This window comes from Falco peregrinus, chromosome Z, assembly GCF_023634155.1.
Source record: "Falco peregrinus isolate bFalPer1 chromosome Z, bFalPer1.pri, whole genome shotgun sequence".
Taxonomy (NCBI): Eukaryota; Metazoa; Chordata; class Aves; order Falconiformes; family Falconidae; genus Falco; species Falco peregrinus.
The window spans coordinates 31,676,280-31,698,459 of NC_073739.1; the positions used below are offsets into that span (position 1 = coordinate 31,676,280).

Genomic DNA, 22,180 nt, shown 5'->3' on the forward strand with positions numbered 1-22,180 from the left:
AGTTTCAAACAGGAACAATTCGTGGGGGTAGAAATGTATACTTTTTGTTCTATGCTGGAGCGTCAAATGTGGTTTAAAAAAAAAGCAGGTAACAAATCTCCAAGAGTCTGAACTTCATGTCCATTTTAAGTGGTCGTGGTCACGTGTTTTCTCTACTGCTGGGGAAGTGGAAAAAACATGGAAAAATTACGCAGCTTTCATTTATTAATTCCATTCCCCATGAGTTGTTCTAGATTTAAAGAATGCATTGCATTAATGTATTTCAAGTGTCTAAAATAATCTCCACTACAGTTTAATTACAGCAGCAGATTTTAATGTTTAGTATCAGACAGACTGTTCATATTATGACATAAATACTAGTATTTATTCCCTTTATGATTATCTCCAAGAAAATATTTCCTATCACACAAGCACTCTGTGCTAAGAACCCAGTTTACAATAGCCATCGACTGAAATCAGGGCAGATGCAGCAGTTTTCTTGTACAGGCACACGCACCCTTTGCAGTTCTGTACTGAAGATGTCTTCTCTCTTTCACAAAGGGGAGCAAAAATACTTTTTGGCTGAATATATGCATGGAAAAAGATACAAAAACCCTACAGGAGCCACAGGGTTAAGACATTTAACGCAAAAAGGTCCCCAATAAACCCATTCCTTCCCTTCCAGTTCAATGAAGATACGTAACATTACCAGTTAGTTATAATCTGTTCTGTCCTATGACTTCAGTTTGGTCTGGTTACAAAGGGTGAAGAAAAAAAAAATAATTCAGATTTTCAGCTGTCGGAACAGAACTCCAAGAAAAAAATAAGCGGTTCTTCTAGGGTCCTCAAAGCATTTTTCCTAACTGTGCAGATAGGAATTCAAGGCTCCTAAATTCATCAAGTGCACGGAAAGTTTCTGGGATGAGAATATTCCAGTGCAAGACACCTCAATGCGACAGAATCTATTGTCCCTAAAAAGGGGTATTTTATCTCAATTAGCATCTGGGAAGAACAGACTATGCACATTAAAGACCCAAAGAAACACACTAAAAAATTTCAAATGCTTTAAGTTGGTTTTATTACAAAATTACACTTGGTGATAGTTGCATACAATAATAGTATGTGCTGTCAGTGTTGTGTAGCTGCTCCCACATAAAGCAACAACTGCGGCACCTGCCTGCACTAACCAGAAGTAGGTTACTTTAGTAGCTAAGTTACCTGCAGTCATTACTGCTGCATCTGATGTGACCGTGTTAGGAACCACAAGTGGGTAAACCGAGGCATGAGAAATTGGTTTTGTGCCTTATAAATTGCAGGTATAGCTTTATGTATTTATTTCAGGAAATGAACCCTTTACTGGTGCATTTCTGTAATTAAGCCTTAATGCATGTCTTGACTGCACCTGGCTACCAGCAGCAGCAGCAGTGACCCGAGACTATTACCACTGCACTCTTTCATTGCAATACCTCTTTACTAGGGGAATACTACACCGGATTTTAAACTAGTTGATGGCCCTACTTAGTGCTGCTTTCATTTACGTGCAGTACGTGTTGTGCTGTTTGTCCTCCTTGAGACTTGGGCTAAAGTCATCCCAGTGTAGTACTATGCAGCGTTGGTTTACATGCGATGGACTCGTGGGCCGTAACACCGTGCCCTGCGCACTCGGCGGTGGTGTCGCCCCTGTGGGTCGGGCGGCCCCTGGCGGCAAATGCCAGCAACTGCACCTCTGGCTTCCCTTTTCCTGGGAGCCGGCCTATGGGCGGGATCCCAGCCTCCTCCTTCCCCCCGGGGCCAATTACTGAAAAATTTAGGGTTTCTGGCAATTCTGAGTATCTTTGGTCCGTCGGATGCACCACAGCGCGGGTCGTGACCCTGCTGGCTAGGAACACTGAACGGGGTTTGCACCTCCTGGACCTGGTGGAGATTTAAGCAACTAATTCTAACTACTAACCTCATGGCTACTCCAGCTCCCGCGTGGTTGCTCTGGCTCCCGCGGCAGTGTCAGTATCAGTGGCGCCTATACTGAAGGAGAAGTATAGATTCTATATATGAAGAAGAAATGGAAACGGAAAGCAGCTCATTTTGTAAAGGGGGAGGATGAAGCAGGGCCATCACAGGATCAGGATGAACGCAGCGAACAGAACAACAGTTAACCTCCCGATTTCTGTTTCTGAATGAACAGTGGGATAATGCAGAAAGATTATGCCTGTCAATCAGGTGAACACCTTATCGCCTGGTTACTTCGATGCTAGAATAACAGGGGTAATACTATAGAATTGGAGGGTAGGGAAGCCAAGCAGCTGGGATCACTTTCTAAAGAAGGAGACGTTGACAGGGCATGCAAAAGGAATGCAAGCCCTCAGCCTCTGGAAGGGACTCCTGTCAAATGTTAAGGTACCCCTACAAGGAGGGTACCACACGTCACGCAGGCAAGTGGACCGCAACAGAGAACCGGACACTCAAGGGAATTAGCTGTGAAAGACATGACTTCTTATAACCAGGATGATCCATGGTCACCCATGGATCCTGGCAAAGTCCTTATGCACGCAGCCCATGTGACAGAAACTGGTACAGAGCAGACCATCATCATGTGCCAACTCACTGGCAACAATGAGTTGAAAAGACGATGCACCAACGGTGGATGAAGTTATGAAGATAGCGGCTCTACCTCCATCACCTCAGCTGTGGAGAGACCGGTCCAGCAACTTGATGAGGATATCCTGTTCCTCACCTGTATGGACCTGCATCTCAGCCATCAACCACAGATGCCCTTCTGTTTGGGAGGGAGAACACAGGAGATACCACAGGGTACCCTGTGGTTTTACCTGTGGGACCATGGAGTGAACATGAGGAGGTGGGATGGAAAAGCCACCTCAGTCCTGGAGGCACAGGCGCATTAATTACAAGGAAAAATAATCATAAATAAAGAGTCTTCCAAGAAGGCTGCTGCTCCAGTCTCCAGAGGGCAGCTTTCCAGACAGACTGATACAGCTGGCTTTACCCACAATCCTGTGAAAAGGAATTCTAATCCATTCTGCCAAGACATAAGTGACCAGAACTACTCCACGCTACATCCGCTTCGCACCACTTGCCACCCTGGTGGAGAATCCTACAAGCAGGATTACAGCGACCCTGCCTGCAGCCAGGCGGAGGACACGGATAGCTGCGTTTACCAGACCATGTGGATCTGCCGGCCAGGCACATCAGACCCACAGGAACATAAAGCTTTAGTAGATACAGCTGCACGGTGTACTTTAACGCCATCAAGCTATGAAGGGGCCGAGCCAACCAGTATTTCTGGAGTGACAGGGGGATCTCAACAGCTAACTGTATTGGAGGCTGAACTGGGAAGGAGTGACAAAAATATCCCATCGGGACTGGCCCAGAAGCTCCTCGTATCCTTGGCATAGACTCTCTTAGGAGAGGGTGTTTCAAGGATCCGAAAGGGTATCAGTGGGCTTGTGGTATAGCTGCTCTGGAAACAGAGGAAATCGAGCAGCTTTCTACCTTGCCTGGTCTTTCAGAAGAACCTTCTGTGGTGGGGATTACCGAAAGCTGAGGAACAGCAGGCGCTGATCGCCTCTACCACGGTGCACCGGGGGCAATACCGCACCAACCGAGACTCACCGATTCCCACCCAGGAGCTGGTTCGCCAACCAGAGAACTAAGGAGCGATCTCAGCAGAACCCATTCACCCTTTAATAGCCCCCCATACGGCCACTGTGACAACCTAATGGAGAATGGAGACTAACAATGGACTATCGTGGCCTGAATGAAGTTAGTGCCGCCACTGAGTGCTGCCGTGCCAGACATGCTAGAACTTCAACATGAACTGGAATCAAAGGCAGCCAAGTTGTACGCCGCCACTGATACTGCAAATGCACTTTTCTCAATCCCTTTGGCTGCAGAGTGCAGGCCACAGTTTGCCTTCACTTGAAAGGTGTCCAATGCATCTGGAATCGACTGCCCCAGGGGTGGAAACTGGAAACACATCCCTACCATCTGCCATGGACTGATCCACGCTGCACTGGAACGGGGTGAAGGTCCAAAACACCTGCAAGACATTGATGACATCATCGTATGGGGCAATACAGCAGAAGAACTTTTCGAGAAAGGGGAGAAAATCACCCAAATCCATCTGAAAGCCGGTTTTGCCATAAAACAAAGTAAAGTCAAAGGACCTGCACAGGAGATCCAGTTTTTAGAGACGAAATGGCAGGATGTATGTTGTGAGATCCCAACAGATGCGATCAACAAAACAGCAGGGATGTCTCCACCAACTAGTAAGAAAGAAACTCACGCTTTCTTAGGCGTTTTGGGCTTTTGGAGAATGAACATACCAAGTTACAGTACGATTGTAAACCCTCTTTATCGCGTGATGTGAAAGGAAAACTATTTTAAATGGGGCCCTGAGCAACAAGCCTCTGAATAAATTAAACGAGAGATAGTTCGAGCAAGGCCTTGTGCCAGTTTGGACTGCGCAAGACGTAAAGAATGTGCTCTACACCACAGCCGGGGAGAATGGCCCTGCCTGGAGCACCTAGCAGAAAGCACCAGGGGACACTCAAGGTCAGTCCTTGGGCTTTTGGCATCGGTGATAGAGAGGATCTGATGCCCACCAGACTCCAACTGAAAAAGAGATACTGGCAGCTTATGAAGGGGTTCGAGTTGCCTTGGAAATGATCAGTAGTGAAGCACAGCTCCTTCTGGCGCCCCGGTTACCAGTGCTGGGATGGAGGTTTCAAGGGAGGGCCTCCTCTACACATCATGCAACTGCTGCTAGGTGGAGTAAGTGGGTCACGCTGATTACACAACGAGCTCAGATAGGCAATCCCAATCATCCAGGAATCTTGGAAATTCTTATGGACTGGCCAAAAGGCAAAGACTTCAGGATGTCACCAGAAGAAAAGGTGACACGTGCTGAAGAAGCCCCATCGTACCATGAACTGCCTGACCGTAAAGAAGTATGCCTTATTTACCGATGGGTCCTGTGGTATTGGTAGGAAAGCAACAGAGGTGGAAGGCGGCTGTATGGAGACCCCTGTGACATGATGCAGAATCTGCTGAAGGGAATCAAGTCAGTTTGCAGAGGTGAAAGCTACCCAGCTGGCTTTAGAGGTTGCTGAATGAGGAAGGTGGCTGATGCTTTAACTCTATCCTGACTCATGGATGGTGGCAAATGCCCTGTGGGGGCAGCTGCAGCAATGGAAGCGAAGTAATTGGCAACAGAGAGGTGAACCCATCTGGGCTGCCACACTGCAGCAAGATATTGCTGCTCGGGGAGGGGGGTAGAACCTGGTTGTAAATGTACGTCACGTAAATGCTCGCGTACCCAAGAGCTAGGCCACTGAAGAACACCGAAACAACCAGCAGGTAGATCAAGAAGCTGAGACTGAAGTGGCTCAGGTGGATATGGATTGGCAACGTAAGGGTGAGTTACTTATAGCTCGGTGGACCCATGACACCTCAGGCCATCAAAGAAGAGATGCAAAATATAGGTGGGCCCAGGATCGAGGGGTGGACTTAACCACGGACGCTACTGCACAGGTAATCCACAAATGTGACACATGTGCTGCAATTAAGCAAGCCAAGCAGTTAAAAGCCTCTGTGGTATGGAGGATGATGGCTGAAATAACAGTACGGGGAGGCCTGGCAGACTGACTATATTGCACTCCCCCAGACTCACCCAGACAAACGCCCTGTGTTTACAATGGTGGAAGCAACCACCAGATGGCTGGAAACATACCCTGTGCCCCATGCCACAGGTTGAAAAGGCGCCATCCTGGGCCTTGAAAGGCAGGTCTTGTGATGACACGGCACCCCAGAAAGAGCAGAACAGAACAGAATCAGACAACAGAGACTGTTCTGAAACAGTCTCGTAAACACCTGGGCCAAAGAGCATGGCATCGAGCGTGTGTATCACATTCCCTACCATGCACCAGCCTCTGGGAAAACTGAGTGATGTAACGGACTGTTAAAAGACTACACTGAAAGCAAAGGGTGGTGGAACTTTCAAACACTGGCATACACACTCAGCAAAGGCCACCTGGTTAGTCAACGCCACAGGACCTATCAGACAAGCTGGACCCGCCCAACCAAAGCTTCTACATGCTGTAGAAAGGGACACAGTTCCAGCAGTCCACCTTAACATTATGTCTGGGAACACAGTCTGGGTCATTCCTGCCTCAGGCAAAGGCAAACACACTTGTGGGACCGCTTTTGCTAATGGACCCGGGAGCACTTACTAGGTAATACGGAAGGATGGGGAAGTTTGATGTGTGCCTCAAGGGGATTTGATTTTGGGTGAAAACAGCCAATTAATTAAGTTGTGTGATGTTAATTGTTACACAGTATTGTATATTGTCATTTCTATATGCCTATTAGTACACTGAGTGCCTTGTGGTGCCATCTCTACCACTTTGGATTTGAACCCGAGTCCTTTTCAACTGTCACACCAATGAAGAATGACTTTGGTGAAACCAGATCAGGGCAGCTCTAATAGAATTAGAACTGCCTCCAAGACACAACAATCCAACAACTCACACCATCTTTCCCACCTGGACAGACTGTTGTAACAGATGAAGCCCAATGTCACGGACTAAATGAACGCAGCGGACTTCAGAAGGATGGTCCACAGACTAAGGGAATGATATCCGTGTATTTATATTAAAAGACAGGAGATGTGGTTACGTATTGGAAAATGCTGCATGACATAAATCGTATGGAATAAGGGGTGGATACTGTCCTGGTTTTGGCTGGGATAAGGTTAATTTTCTTCTTAGTAAGTAGTAAAGTGTTGTGTTTTGGCTACGATGCGAGAACAATGTCGACAGAACACTGATGGTTTTTAATTGTTGCTGGGTAATGTTTATGTTAATTCCAGGACTTCACAGTTTCTCAGGCCTTGCCAGCCAGAGGGCTGGAGGGACACAAGAAACTGGGAGGGGGCACAGCTAGGACAGCTGACCTGAGCTAGCCAAAGAGGTATTCCATACCATGGGATGTCACGCTCAGTATACAAACTGGGGACTGGGGGTTGGCCGGCACCTGCTGATCATTCCTTGGGGGCTGGCCAGGCATCAGTCAGCAGGTGGTGAGCAGTTTTCTTCCAAGTTCAGTTACTGCTGTTTGTCTGTCAGCATGCTCTGTTCAGTGCCTGAGCCGTGCTTGTCCTTAAGGGACCTTCCAATATATCTCCAGTATTCCTTCCGGATGGTGTCTTTTTCTTTAGCTAGAATTTCACACAACTACGAAAGACAATTGAGACATTGGAGTGTTACACCAAAAGCTGATGGAATTCTTAATTATCTTTATAAAAACACAGGCAATATAGGATTAAGCTAGTATTAAAACACCTTTCTTAGCAACACTTGTTTTATTCACCAGTTGCAACTGTCCAGTGACCTCAAACCGGTATCAATTCCAATTGATAGTCAACCAGTCTGACACTGCACAAACCTCCCCAGTCCTACTTCAGTTGCAACTGCTTCCCCATGACTCCTTTCTGTGCCCACCACTCGTCATCTATCCCAGGCTATTCAGCCTGCAGTACACTACAGCGTACTTGGGACTTCCTGACAAACCTGACTGTCTTTCAGTGGTCCAGTAGCTGTAAACCACTTCATTCAAAACAGCGGGGGAACATCCTGCTCTTAAATCTCCAGTACTGCCAGTGGACTGACAGGAGGTATTTTGTTTATGGTTTTTCCCTCAGCATACTGTCCCAAAAGGATTCTCCATGCAAGTCAGTAACCTTCTCTCACGACATGTTAAAGCTGGTGCCGCACGCTATTTCTACACATTCTGATTTGTTTTATTTCGACTTGGGTAAGCAGCGAGGCACAGAAGTCAACCCCACTCACAGGATGTGCTGTGTAAAAGGTATATGCTATGAACACTGTGCAAGTCTTCTAGTCAATTCCCTTTGATAATGCAGAGGGCATTGCCCTGGTCAGTGAATGAGAGTTGCGAAACAGGAGATTCCATGCCTAAATAGATGAAGAAGTCAAACTCAGAGAGACAGTATAAAGGGACACCAAGCTGTGAGGTACAACTGCACTTATTTATACTCTGGTTGTAGAACACAACAAAGGAAAAGTGTTGACAAACTTTGGAATACAGACTCCATGTGAGAACGGCAGCTCTACTTACACTGTGTTCCAGTCTGTTCCACAGTGAATGAAAAGTAAAAGTAAAAAAGTAAAAAAGTAATGTAAAAACTACACTGCAAACCACACGGATCTCCCCAAATGTGCAGGTCAGGGAATACACAACATTGCTACGAGTCATTTATTCTCTGTAGGAAATGGTGCCTGACATTCCTCACAATGTCCCCAGTGCCTACTAGCCTTTAAGCTAATTCTGCCAGCTTTCTTGGAAAGACCTAAGAAGTGCAAAGGGAGTTTAGATACAGATACTTGAGGCAAGATTCACTAGCCTGCAGGTAAGTGATTTTGGACTACAAAGTTAGCATCAGAACCTCCTTGATTGTTCAAGTATCTCCTTTCTTCCGCAGGCAGTGTTAGGAACCTTCCTTCGCCACCAGGTGAAGAAAACTTACAGTGATTTTGTAACTGGCAAATTACTATTTACAGAAAAGTTCATGAGACTCTTGGGATTATCTGGCTTTCAAGTTCAACTCCCCACAGAGCTCCTGAGATTGACAAATAACCTGCTCTAGTTATGAAAATCAATCTCATTTTGTCAGGATATAAACCAAGAGAGCAACAGATAGCATTCCTGAGAAGCAAACCCAACCTCTCAAAACGTACCTCCAATGCCTTGTTTAGTGTTTCTTCCTTGTTATCACACTGGTTCTCAAGCATATCTTCATATATGTCCACAAGAAAGGCAATCAGATAGGGTGAACTGTGGCTAGGCTGCAAATTCAACAGCTGCTCTAACAGATTTGGATACTCAGAAAGACCACGATCCTGTAGAATCCTAGAACAGAGGTTAATAGGCTTGAAACGTAATGCCGGGAAATACGGTGTGAAGAATTCAATTTTGGTTATGACTCCTTTATTTAGAGATCAGTTTTGAAACAAGGGTGCAAACTCAAGTAAGGCAGAAAGTAAGCAGCATGCAGCAGTAATACAGCTTAATGTGGCAGTAGGCTAAATACAGGCATGCTCAACTGAGCAGAAACTAAGACTGAAAGCATGCTCACTGCTTCCTACTCTAGGCTCTTGAACCCAGTAACATCACAGGCCAAGTTTTTAAAAGCATGCGAAGCACTTGCAATCTCCCACAAGAACTACAGGGCCAGAAACTTAGCGGACAGTTACAGAGAAATTAGGTTGATGTATTAAGCCTTTGAGCAAGCTTTCGCCTCCCTGCTTAAGCCCACAACACTAGAATGAACAGCAACAAGCTCTTTCTAGTTAAGAGCTAGGCGTAAGACACTTTCTACAGATACTCTCTTTGCCCCACAGAGAAGAATACCTCACCCTTTTAAATAGTTCCAAGCGCTCTCATTATGTGGCACTGCCGTGATCATCTCAAGAGTGTATCTGTGAGAAAAAGACAATAGGTCAGGAACGCAGCCACTAACAGTGCAGTCAGAAATTACTGGCATGTGCTCAGACACTCCCAAACACATCCTCTACTCTGATTCAGAGACTTTTTGCAGATCATCTCATCTGGGTCACAGATCAAAAATGCCTTGCAATACAATCACCGCCAGTCCCAGACCAACAGACACTGACAGAACTGTTTTAGACTCTGAAGTCTTCCATTTGCTGCATTTTATACAATAATGAAACAGTTCTTGAAATTATGAGCAATTGCACTAAGAAAAAACACGATACACTGTCCTGGTATGCTAAAGGAATAACTTGTGCCTTAATGCTCAGAAATGGCAAGGGGCTGAAAAGGGCTAGAGTAACTGAAGCCCAGGTTGAGCTATGTTTATATGAGTGCAAGATCATCTCAACTATGTACCTATTCAAAATGTTCTGTACCTATTTGCAAAACCTTTTTCACGAGGCTGTATTTGAGCAAACTGCAGAAAGGCAAAGCTTGAGCTTTCAGCTCACACAGCCTTCTGCAGCAGCTCTTTGAAAGTAACAATTAGGCAACTCCTCTGAAAGCAAAGCAACAAGAGACATCTGCCATACTTTTGCAAAGCCACATTTCATCTTCACAAAACAGACTTTACCTTCTGCCCTTCACCAGCGTAATCATTCACCTGATTTTCAGAGACAACAAATACTGACAAAAAGTTCTATAAGCAATACTGAAGAAAAAAACCCCCACATTTTAACTTTCTGCAGTCACTATGGCCAAGACCGAGTTTATCAAGCAACAAGCAGCCCAGCTACAGTTCTATAATGACATCCCTGAAGTCTTAACCTTAGACAGTCTGATTCTTTAGATGGTATCTAATTAACTTGAACACAGCACCATGTATAAACAGATCAAGGGAGGATGTTTAGATGCAACCTCTGGAGAGAAAAAGCTGTAAATATCCGAGCCTAAGTCATAGAAATAGCTCAGATTTATTAATCTGCAGAGAAGTTATAGACTGGAAGAGAAGTACAACTTAGAGCAGTTTGCAAAGACAACCACAGAAGGCGATGAGGGTTGGGATCCTCTACGAACAACGTACCAATGGACCTATTCAGAGACCCAGTATTTCTTCTGAAGAGTAACTCCAAATAATTGCAGGAACTTCTCCTCATTGCTCCTTTGCTTTAGACAAACAGCTTCTCCTAACCATCAATCCTGGCCAGCGGTCTGAGATAAGAAAACCATACCAGGAAGATTCCTTTACCACCATCAGCTGTAAAATAAATGTCTAGAAGCCCAGTTTGTCTTCAGTTACAAACGTGCAGCTTTGAAACAGTTTCCAAAGCTCACTGTCCTCCAAACTGGCCAACTCACAGAGACATTTGTTGTTGCACTGACCACAAACCCCTGAAAGCTCCTTTCTTTTTCCAGCTGTATCAAACTCCTCACAAAAGGCAATTCCTCTTCCTACAAGCCACGCCCATCTTATCTTTAAATCATTGTGGCTACTGTAGTACTGAAACAGCAGTTTATCACAACACAGAGTGCCTCTCCTTCCAAGCTTTCTAGGGTAGGACGTAAGACACTACTGAACAGCACAGCTCACGACGTTTCCAGTGCCACACATCTGCAGGTTGTTCCACTACAGCTAGCTGACTACAAAAAGCCAAAAGTTTTGTTTGCACAATAAACTGGGTCGGAACACAGACTCACGAGAACGCCTTGCCCAGGGTAAGCATAGCTTGCTTCTGTACTGCTCAACAAGTCAGTAGTACTGAAGCAAGCTATATATGCACCAACACTTGATCTGCCATCCACGAGAGTGAGCCCAGAAACCGCAATAAAACCAGGAAAGACAAGCCCACAGGGACTGTCAAAATATTCCTTTGCTTCCATATAATGGAGAATGCTGAATGCGAGCATGAAAAGCATTACTAACTGGACTTCTGTGTCTAGGACTACTGGGTCATCATAGCCGATGGTGCTGAAAATTACGAAGTGTCGTTGGTTCCAAACCGAGTTGTTTCTCACATCTTCCCTCAAAAGCTGGTCTACATATTCTAGTTCATTGTCCCATAATTTGAACTCCTGTGGCAAGGGAAGGAAGAGACAATGTCACAATCCAGAGTTTTATATATTCTCCTTGCTCCTGAGGTCTCTGAACGTTAGATACAGAGACTTTTTAAAAGAAATAAATTAAGGATGGGTGAACGAGGAACATGATACGCTATTCAGCTGCACACAAGGGTATTAGCTCTTCATTAAATTCACACACGGAACAGCAAGCAAACAAGAAAAGACCTTTTTGAACTTGCTTCTTAAAAGGCAAGTTTATAGCTAACCTCTACCACACATTAAAATACAACTGGTTTTCCCCCCTCAGCCTTAAGAAACAAAGTGCCAAATGGAATTCCGATTGTATTTAAGAAACCAAACTCTACAGCCTGAGCAGGTTATTTAGTGAGTCTCAGTAATTCTGAATACAATGTTGGATACGATACCCGAATAACCCACTGTCTGTGTTGCCATGCATGGTAATTTTTGGCATCTTGCTTAAGAATGTCAGCTACGAACTCAAGCTCTTCGGATGGATCCTGCAGCCACTCCACCAACATCCGTCTGTGATGCCTAAGGACAAGAGGAGAAAACTATTTTTAGAATAGTCTATAAAAATTTTTATGATGTGTGGTCTGTATTCAAACAGCACGCAACAACCGTACTACTCAGGAACAAAACACTAGTTAAACACTTCAAATCAAACATACCGAAACATTTCACTTGTGCCTGAGATATATTTGACGCATACCTATCCTATAACAAATTCTAACTACGCATACACATTGGCCAATCACCTCCTTTTAGACAAGTGATGTTTACTTGAAGTAACATTCCCACTTTTAACACTCCTGGCCAAAGCCTTCAGCAGAGTAAAATTTTCTACTACTATGTTATTTCTCTAGCAATAACAACCCTGCTGCTTTTCCTATTCCCCCCAAAAAACAACAGGTAAGCAAACCCCAAGAGCCAATAAAAGAAAAAAATAGTTTTTTCTATTTGTCTTTTTGTTTGCCTTTTCATCAGTCATTTTTTTGGTCTGTCAGGCTTATTTTGACAGCTTAAAAATCGAAATGAAAACAAGGCCTTTTTTGCATGTCATAATCACTTTTAGAACAAACTGCTAAAGAGGCCTTTGGCAGTGATGCTGATGCAACTCCATGTAACTCCTCCGCTACCGCCACTGCAGTAGATGCAGGCAGCAACTTTCAATAACTTTTAGCATCAATGATCACAAATTACTCTAGCCAATTTACAAAGCAAAAGTTACCCGCAAAAGTGTTAAGAACTGAGAGTAAAACATGATTTTACCAGACTTGGTAGTTCTTTGGCTGATCTTCAATGATAGCTGTAATGTACTTCAGTTCCTCATGAAGATCCTTTCCCAAAGACCGCAGGAGGACTCTCCGGAAATGCCTGTGCAAAAGTCAAGCATTCAGACACTGCAACAGGGCTCTCCTAAAATTCACAGAGAGGAACACAGAATAACCTTTGTTCACAGTTTTTCTAACAAATAATGAGTTAAAAAGACTGCAAAAAACTAAACCACATATCCAGGTCTGCTGAAGGCCATTCAATTATCAAACAGGGGAGAACTGGAATACAGCTGGTTAAACCAGCATGTTATCTAAGTTCACAGCGATCCTGTTTCCAATGAACCTCTGCCAAGCCACAGGAGTACTTATCATCACGGAAACCATGAATTATGCGCTAAAGAAATGTAAACTTTCTGACCTCATGCAAGTTAGTCAAATAAAGACATACAAAGAGGTAGTTGTTGGCATAAACATGTTACAGGGCCCTGCTCTGAACATCAGAAATTCACTGTTTATTCATGATCTAAATGAACACTAACCTAAAATGCACCATTTAGTAAGTATGCAGTTATTTCGCAGGAAACGGCAGCTATCATGCTTTTGTGCCTCTTCTTGGAGTCAACAGAGGCCATCTTCAGCATTTTGCCAAGGCTGTGTCATCAGGTAAGCAACCTAATGTTAAACATCAAAGTTCTTTTTGTGCCTAATCGTGACCTTGATTGATAATATCCTCTAAGCCAAATGAAAGAAAACCACTAAATCAAAATAAGACATGGAAAATACTGAACAAAGACTTTCTTCAGAAGCTCACTGGAAGTCTACACTAGTCCTCTGCATAAACTCAACTAGTCATACGCTGATCAGACTAACAAAATTATAAAACACGTAAGAGGTCAGCAATCAAACGACAACAGAAATAATCCCAAGATTATCAGTTACCATGCTGTGTAGTTTGCAGCATTTAACTCAATGGCATCTGCTGTTAACTTGAAAGCTCTTTCGCTTCTCTCATCCCGCTGCAGAACCGCCCGGAAGTAATCATAGACGTCTTGAACTAAATAGATAACAGCATCTTATTGAAGGCTATAAGACAACTGCCTGATTAGCGTGTAAGGTTAATAATCCTTTGATACTACTTCCTATTTTGTGGACTTTATAAATGTTAAAATGACAGCTACAGATTGGCCTGACAGCACTATGGGTGGAAAGTTCTAAACGATACCAGCATACCCAAAGCCTACCAAAATTTCTTAAAAATACACCATCCAAACCATATGCAAAGCCATCAGAAAAACGCCTTGCTGCTTACTCACATTACTTCCCCAGATGCAGGACCTTCATATGTCTGTCGGTCTTCCACTTGTGGGCTAGAAATGCCTTATTATGTGAGCCAGCCAATCTGCTGTATTGCCTCTTAAGCCATATGATTTTAAAATAAAACCTTGGCTATTCACATCTCAGATGAAGATTCAGCTTTAGAGATGCTTGGTGAAAACAGCACACACAACCACCGTAACAGGATGAATATTGATTTTTCCAGTGTGCTCCTCTAGAAAACATATTACCCAAAACATGAAGTTTCGCTTTCACACCACCAAGGACCGATATCAATTCAACCGCCTTTGGTTTTCAAAGCAGAATGTATTTAAAACTTACATTTTTTACTGTAGATGATCTGAACAACAGGATTTGGCCCGTCGTTCTGAGGGATAGGTTCAATATCTGCCCATTCCTTCCTGACCCTGTAAACACATGTTTTTGTCTTTTCAGTGCTTCCAAGAAGCAAAAAATGCAAAGCTACATGCAGAGATCTACGTCCAGTAACACACCCCTGTTCCCACCGGTCCCCATTATTGCCACTGTATTATTGCCTGTAGCACAGACCAGCGTGAACTCGAGGAAAGGAGGCACCGACACAGGCGACCACATGAAAATTCAGTCACAAGGTCGCCTGGCGGAGGACGGCCCCAGCTGCCCCGCGGTGCCTCGGGTAGGAGCGGATCGCGGCGCTCGCAGCGCCGAGCGGCTGCCGAGGCTTCCCGCTCCAGCCGCCGGCACCGCCGCCTGAACAGTGCATGCTGTACCGCTTATCTCAAGGATGACGCAACTATGTTTAGTTAAAGTCGGGAGATGTCCAAGGACCCTTACTGCCACATGACGGATGCACAGACTGCTAAGTCTTAGATTCCTGTTGTACATGCAACGCAGCGAAGATGGAGGCTTCGAACATGGCCGCTAAGGAACAGAGTCTGCGTAGAGACAACTCCTCCAGGACATCGCGCAGGCACGAGATATGTTCACGTTGTTAACGTGAAGATATACTAGGCCCTTGAATGGAATGTGCCAATCGTCCAGGTGTGAGAGATGTTAAGGTGTTCCCGGAAAGTTAATGAATAGACACGAGTGACTTGTATAAAGAGGGGGCTGAAAGGTTCCCTCGGTGTGCATGCCTTTGGTGGAGCGATCCCCCATGCACCCAGCGCTGCCGAATAAAGATCACCTCGCTCGCTCGAATATTGGGGACCGATTCTTCAAATCACCATCCTGCCCTGCCCTGCCCTGCCCTGCCCTGCCCGCCGCCGCCGCAGCCCTGCCCGCCGCCCCGGCCCGGCCCGGCCCTGCCCTGCCCGCCGCCGTCCCGCTCAGCCTCTCCTCCCCCTCCTCCGCCCGCGGGGCCGGCCCTGCACGGACAGTAGCCGGCCCTCTCCTCCCGCCGCCCCAGCAGCGGGGGCGGCTGCCACGGCCGTGGCGAGAGCGAGGCTCCGCGCCGCCGCAGCCCCATCCCGGCCGGTCGAGGGCTGCGCTGTCGCGGCCGTACCTGTAGGGCACGTAGCCGGCGTCCTCCCTCGCATCCGCTTCCTCCAGCAGCTGCCCGAAGCCGCCCTCCGGCTCCCCGCCGTTCTTCTCCGGCTGCAGCTCCGCCGCCGCCGGCCTTGCCGCCGGGCCCGCTGCCGCCATCGCCCCGCTGCCGCTTCCGGGGCCTGGTGAAACCAGAGAGGCGGGCGCCGCGGCGGAGGGCAGAGCGGCCGCGTGGCTCTCCATCGCCCCCGCCTGGGATGGAGGGCAGGGGGCTGCGCGGCCGGGACCGCGGCGCGCCGAGCGGGCGGGACGGCTGCCCCCCGACCAGTAACCGGTACCGGCAGCGCCCGGGGGCCGCGCCGAGAGTATTAATTCGCGGCTCTGCTCATTAATCGCCGGGAACGTACCGGAGGAGGCGGCGGGAGGCGAGCCGGCGCTCGGGTCTGGCGTGCTCCAGTTTGCTCCTCCCCTTCCACCGTCCCCTGGCGGAAACGTGAGGGACCGGCGGGGCCAGCGCTGGTGGCGCCCCAGCGCGGGGTAACGCTGACCGGTTGTTGGGGTGGCGGCTGGCTGTGCTACGGCGCTGCGTGCTTGGCAGTCGCTGCCGTAAGCTAGAACCTGCGACGCCAGCAGTGGAGGCGTTCCCCCTGCCCGCAGCAGCGTATTTCCTGTGAGACCCCACCCCACCGCAGCACCGGGGCCTGCCGGCGCAAGGCCCGGACTAGGCCCTGGGGCCAGCGGCGCCGGGCGGGCGCGGTGGGAGCTCGGGGTGACGCTGCTGCAGTTGCTGAGGTGGGGACTTGGAGCCGCGAACAGCACGTCCTCGGCACTGCTGCTGCGCAGGTGCTGCGGGCATGGTGATCGGTGTTTCCTCCCCGCCCCGTGGAAACGCACACGGCAGCACCGTTTCGGAGTTGAACCGGGGGGTCTGGTCTCCGTAACAGGTGGCAGTAAGAGGAGGCTTTGAAACAGCCAGTTGTAACTGGCGCGTGAGATGGGGTAAGGCAGGAGATCTCCTAAAGTGCTGTTGGTCCCCAGGGCAAAGTAGCCGAACTGAAGCCACTCGTTAGGAAAAGCAGCTGACCCAGTGTTGCAGGTTCATAATCCAGGGCCTGCTGAGACGCTTTAGAGAGGGGAGGGTTAACGACAGCCAGAGCACATGTGTAGTAAGGGCCATGTGCACATCTGCATCAGTGCTGTATGTTCAGGGAGGTGGGAAACTGTTCCGTGTGTGGTGGGAAGGGTTAAAGTCTTTAATTTTGGGGTGCTTAAATTGAAAGGGCGGTAGGTGTGTCCACGCATTGCAGTGACTCTGTGGAAAGAAGAATGGTGCCAGAGCAGCAGTGAGGGAGTGCGGAGGCATGGCTGCAAGTTGAAAGGCAAGGTGCGGGGCGAGGAAGAATTGGGCCCGCGGGTGGTTATTCTGTCACTTGAGCGGTGTTGTTTCCTTTGGGAAGTTGCTTGGCCTCTGCGCTTTCCTCGCCTCTCTGCCTTTTTTCCTGCCCTTTCTGTTTTAATGGCGCAGTTGGAGACTTCATTTGTTTCTGCCAGGATGTTCATCCAGTAACTGGAGTGCCTAGTTTGGTTGGTGCCTCTGGGTATTACAGTAATAGAGACTATAGTAACATCATAATGGAGGGGAAAACCCAGAACAACCTAGTGGAAGGTTGCTTTGGGCTGTAAGACTATGAATAGAACAGAAACGAAATGGAGAAAGACGTACCTAGAGGCAGAGAGGATATCCAGCAGTACCTAGGTGAAAGAAAAAAGTTAGAAAATGCAGAACATTCTAAAAAAAAAAGAGAAAGAACCAAGATGGGCCTAATAAGAAACAAGGTGTATTAAAAATGTGCACATACGAATGACAGAAACCTCAAAAGAGTAAATACTGTTTTGTAAGAGGCAGAGCAGATGAGAAAGTCACTGTTGCTGACCTGCAGAGTCAAAGGTTGCATTGCGAGTTCATTAGATACCGAAAGCTCTCCAGGGGCAAAGGGCACTTGAGACACAGGTCTTGAAGAAATCTGGTTTATCAGCTCTGCTGTTTGAGCAACGATTTGGACTTTTTGGTCAAGTTTTGCCCAGAACTAACATGTAATGAATGACCTGCCATCGCCGTTGCTTATCATCTTTACCAGCTATTTAACATGCGTTACAGGCAAGCCAGACCCTGCGGTATCGGCTTATTTCCTCAGAGTGGCATAGCAGGACAAGAAACAACAGTGGGCTTCTGCGATGCCCACCACTGGATGGAGCTGGTCCAAGAATAGCTTGCTGACGGCATGGGTAGTGCAGCAGATAGGAAAGCTATCCCTCTGCCCTCGGGACTAGGTTCTGCATTCTGTCTGAACCTGTGTGTTGCTGGGTCTGTGGACTCCTTCTAAAGGCTTGAGGAATGGTAACTGAGAAAAAGCAAGCTATTTGAGGAAGCTGAAGCATATTCCAAACAAGTCGTGTCATTAATGAGAGCAACTTGGGAGTCTGCCAACTCGGGAAGCTTGAAACCCATGAGTGTAACTGAGTTTTAAAATGACGGACCAGACCAAAAAACCCATTTGGGATCACAGCATATCCTCCCATAAGCTGTACCAGGCTTCTGATCTGCCTCCAACCACTCCATTCAATTTACTGAACTACACTCTCGTTGTGGCATGCCAGCGTCAGTCCTCTCAGCCTCAAGGCACACTGAAAGCCTTAGTCAGGCCTGCAAAGGCAGGATTCTTGCCTTAGCCCGGATCTGCTTGACAGCATACGGCTGGTTCGTAATCAGTGGAAAGTGTTCATGTTACAAGTCTAGTATCTGTGACGACACTTCACAGAGAATATTAACACCCCACACCAAGCTTCTACTTAAAACTGTCTCCAGCAGCTGGGACCTTTGAGAAGAGGCAACAAATCGGATGAGACCTGTGATGAAGCACAAAGAGCGGAGGATAAATAAATCCGTCATGTCCCAGCACTGCAGTGTCAGTTACTAGTTTGTGCCTTGGGAGGAGCCTGGTAGCTCAGGGAGAAATCGGAGCTCTGTGGTGCAGTATGTGCAGCAATAGGTGGGCACTGCTCCAAATGGGCTGCAGGCAAGCGTAGCTATGGAGGAAAGGGCACAGAGCCAGCATGGCAGGGGTCACTTAAACTGCCGCAGAGGACTGGATTCAGGCTGTCTAGTGGGTACCCTGCTGAGCCTCTCAGGAAGGCTGCAGGCATGACCTGCTGTAGAGTAAGGAGATGAGTTGTGTGCACAACGTCTTCGTGATTTCTATCACTCATGCGTTTCAACTGAGGCACATCGGGTGTTCCCTCTGCCTCCTCTGGGATTCTTCCTCCCTCCGCTCCCCCGGGTGAGCACCACCTTGCACCCCCCTGCCCACCGCATCTGGGTTACAAGCAGCAGATCTGGTGCTTTCCAGTGATTGTGTGTAAATACAAGTACATGTGAAGAACCGTGGAGGTATCAAATATCTCTGTGTTGATACAGTTGTCTCTGAATGACATACGCGCGTTATAAATACAAACCTTTGGTTCTTGCGTCTGTACTGGGTGGAAGAATATCGGCTCTGCTGTCAGCCAGCAGCACCACCCTTTCAGAGTAAGTACCCTTCACCACTGATAGCAAACGTCAAAACCTGCATAAAGAGGGCCCAACCTCTGGAAGCGCCGGGCTGGCTGACAGGACTGTTTCCTGATCGCTGCGCACTGCCCTGCGGAGATGCCTCGGCAAGGCAGGGAGCGAGGCATGGTCTCTGGTCTCGGACGGGATGCCCGCCGCAGCTCCGCGCCCGAGGGATGAAGGATGCGCTTCCTCCCGGCAGCCGGAGCCGGCTCTCCAGGCGCTAGGGGGTCTTCCTGGCTGCCATGACTCATTTCTTTTTTTGACAGCCCCCTGGCTCGATGCAGTCGAAGCCCTTGTCAGGGTAGCACCAGCTAAGATAACGGCACCGATGCGAAAAACATAAAACCGCAGGAAGAACAGTTACGCTGACAGCGACAGGCCCCAGAGAATGCCGGGTTTATTTCGTGTGTGTGTGTGTGTGACAGAGGGGTCATGCAGCGCGAGACGTGCAGCAGGAGCAGTCGGGCGGGGTGGAGGCGATGGCGCTCCCAGGCCGATTAGCCCTCTGCGTTCCGTGTTCAGGGCCCTGAGGACCCCCAAAAGAGCCGCTCCCCCCGCCCCCGGCTGGCAGCGCGGTGGGCGGAGGGAGCCGCAGGTCCGCGCCGCCCCGCCGCGGGGCCCCGCTTCGCGCTCGCCCAGCCCCCGCCCCGCCGCCCGCCCCGCACCGGGTGGGTGCACCAACCGAAAGTAAAAAAACAAGCCAAGAACTACCCCAAAGCCCCTCAAACCCAGCCGGGGCGGGACGGCGGCGAGGCGGGAGGAGTTCGGCGGGGTGAGTACAGCGGGGTGCCCGGCCGGGGCCGGCGGGGCGGGAGGGGCGGCGTGGGGGGCAGGCGCAGCCCCGGCTGGGATGCTGAGCCCGCAGGGATGCAGCGAGCGGGGCTGGCAGGAGAGGCGGCGGGGAGAGCTGGTGGGAAGTTCGGCAGGACTTGAGGGGAGCTGCTGCTTCCGCAGGACAGGCGGGAGCGGTGATTTATGCTTCTTCCCTCCAGCCCACAAGGCGTCCGCTCGGCCTGGCCGAGGTGGGAGAGCGCTGTGAACTCACCTTTGCCAGCAGAGCTGGGACAGGACGGAGCCTTGTGTGGCCCATCCCAAGCACGGAGCGCATCGGCCCGCTGGTTAAAAGTACCGAGTGTTGGGCACTGCAAGTGCAAGAATGAAGCCGTGACACAGCGCAATACCCTGGGGCGGCTGGTACAGCATACCCATGGCGTGGGCAGTTCCCCTTCTGGAGGAATACCTGAAAATGGAATGATCGCTACAACTTTTTTCCACAGGGTAGGCTGTAGGGGAGCGTTCAGTGGGTCATCGGAGTCTTACTTTTTGCCGTGTGCAGGGTAGGACATGTGGTATTAGAGATACTGTTCTGCTCCAGGGTGTGCCTTGAGTAGATCTTGCCAACACAGTTGTGTACAGAATTCAGCCCCTTCCCCTCCTGGTGCCCCATTTTAGCTATAATGCAGGAGGCACAGAAGATACGAGGGGTTTATAAAAGATCCCACCTGACGTGAAAAGCGCTCAGCTGGCAGCTGCGCACTTTCATGCCCACACAAAACCTTCAAAAACTCTGTCCTGTGCAGAGCAGAACGCTCCCAGCATAGTTTTGTGTGAGGTTTTACTAAAAGGCTTTTCTGACGGTTGATGGGAAGATATGAACTCACATTGTGGTGGAGACAGAAAGAGGATCTTTTTTTTTTCCCTCTGGCTGCCAGCACCACAGAGGTAGTACCTTGGCAGGCAGTAGTTTTGGGACCTGTCCCGTTTTGTCAGGTTTTTGGAAATTTGTGAGTGGGATTAGGATGGGGGGAAAGCTGGCAGGTGCACACACACGGGGACAATACAATGATATCCAACTGATTTTCATAGAAACCCAGCCTGAACTACATGAGGCATGTCTCTGAAAGAGATGAGTTATAAAATAACAGTTTATTAAGCATTTTTTGTGTGTGTCTTTCTGCTTTCTGAGCTTTCAGAATACCCACATTTTCAACCTTTACTCCTCTACATTGAGAAATAAAGTCTTATCTTTCTCCCAACTTCTTTTTTTTTTTTTTTTTTATGACAAAGCTGGAATTTGCACCTACTCCTGTTGCCAGGAGTTAGGATTTTCACACAGCAACATCCAGCATGTAGCAAAACACCGTGAAAGCTAAAAAACCCAGTGGATAAGGAAGAGTTCCATCTTTCCCCTTCTTCACTGAAGTCCTCAGTCCTGCTTCCTGATGAGCAATGCAACCTCTTTTGGACCTGCAACAGCACGCTGGATTTCCCCAGTTAGGCCTTAGTCCTCCCCTAACTTCCAAGAAGCAGGAGTCCTTCAACCCTTCTTTACAGAAATAGTCTGCAATGGCTGGCACTTCATTACAGAGGGACCAGAGAAACTTACCGTAACACGCCTGGCTTTAGGGGACCGAAACTGCCCAACTTGTGAAGGTGCATGAGTGTAGTACTCTGATTGGAGACATGTCTCCAAAAGGTGTAAACTGGCCTCAAAACCCATGCTTCCAAGGAGAGGGGTGTAGTCACACAGTTATTTTAGAACACCAGGACTCAACAGGGTCAGAGGAGACATCATTTTAGTTAATGAACAATTGCTTTCCCGTTAACACCAACAGCTGTTAATGAACATGACAATTTAACCCCTCCCGGGATACTTGCGTTTGAACCCTCTGTGGTGCTATGTATTGACTTACCAAGCAGCTGCTCTTCCATGCTTAATCAGCAGGTGTGAAATTAGTGATGTTGCATGGAGAAAGAGTTGTCCTAATGACAACTCTGCTTGCCCAGGTAGCCAGTGTCAGGGAACTTGGGGTGAATTTTGCACATCTAGTGATCCACATCCACTTCCCCTGCTGCACAGCAGCAGGAAAATGACACAGCGATTTTAATTCCCCAAGGCTGAAATTTTAGG

At 48.1% G+C, this 22,180-nt stretch overlaps 1 protein-coding gene and 1 long non-coding RNA gene across 2 annotated transcripts; one reads left to right on the forward strand and one right to left on the reverse strand.

Annotated features, from left to right (window-relative positions):
* Window positions 1-1,040: 1,040 nt before the first annotated feature.
* Window positions 1,041-16,097, reverse strand: LOC101913248 (protein farnesyltransferase/geranylgeranyltransferase type-1 subunit alpha). The gene is made up of 9 exons (XM_055790848.1): window positions 15,679-16,097; window positions 14,517-14,602; window positions 13,800-13,914; window positions 12,856-12,960; window positions 11,991-12,117; window positions 11,429-11,577; window positions 9,429-9,491; window positions 8,751-8,922; window positions 1,041-7,226 (listed from the first exon to the last, which is right to left on the reverse strand). Exons 1-9 carry the CDS (start codon window positions 15,900-15,902, stop codon window positions 7,098-7,100), a joined length of 1,170 nt encoding a protein of 389 aa, XP_055646823.1. The 5' UTR covers window positions 15,903-16,097; the 3' UTR covers window positions 1,041-7,097.
* Window positions 16,098-16,703: 606 nt separating this feature from the next.
* LOC129782723 (uncharacterized) lies at window positions 16,704-21,305 on the forward strand. Its single transcript, XR_008744779.1, has 2 exons — window positions 16,704-20,041; window positions 20,262-21,305. It is a non-coding gene; the product is annotated as an uncharacterized LOC129782723 (long non-coding RNA).
* The last annotated feature ends 875 nt before the right edge of the window (window positions 21,306-22,180 follow it).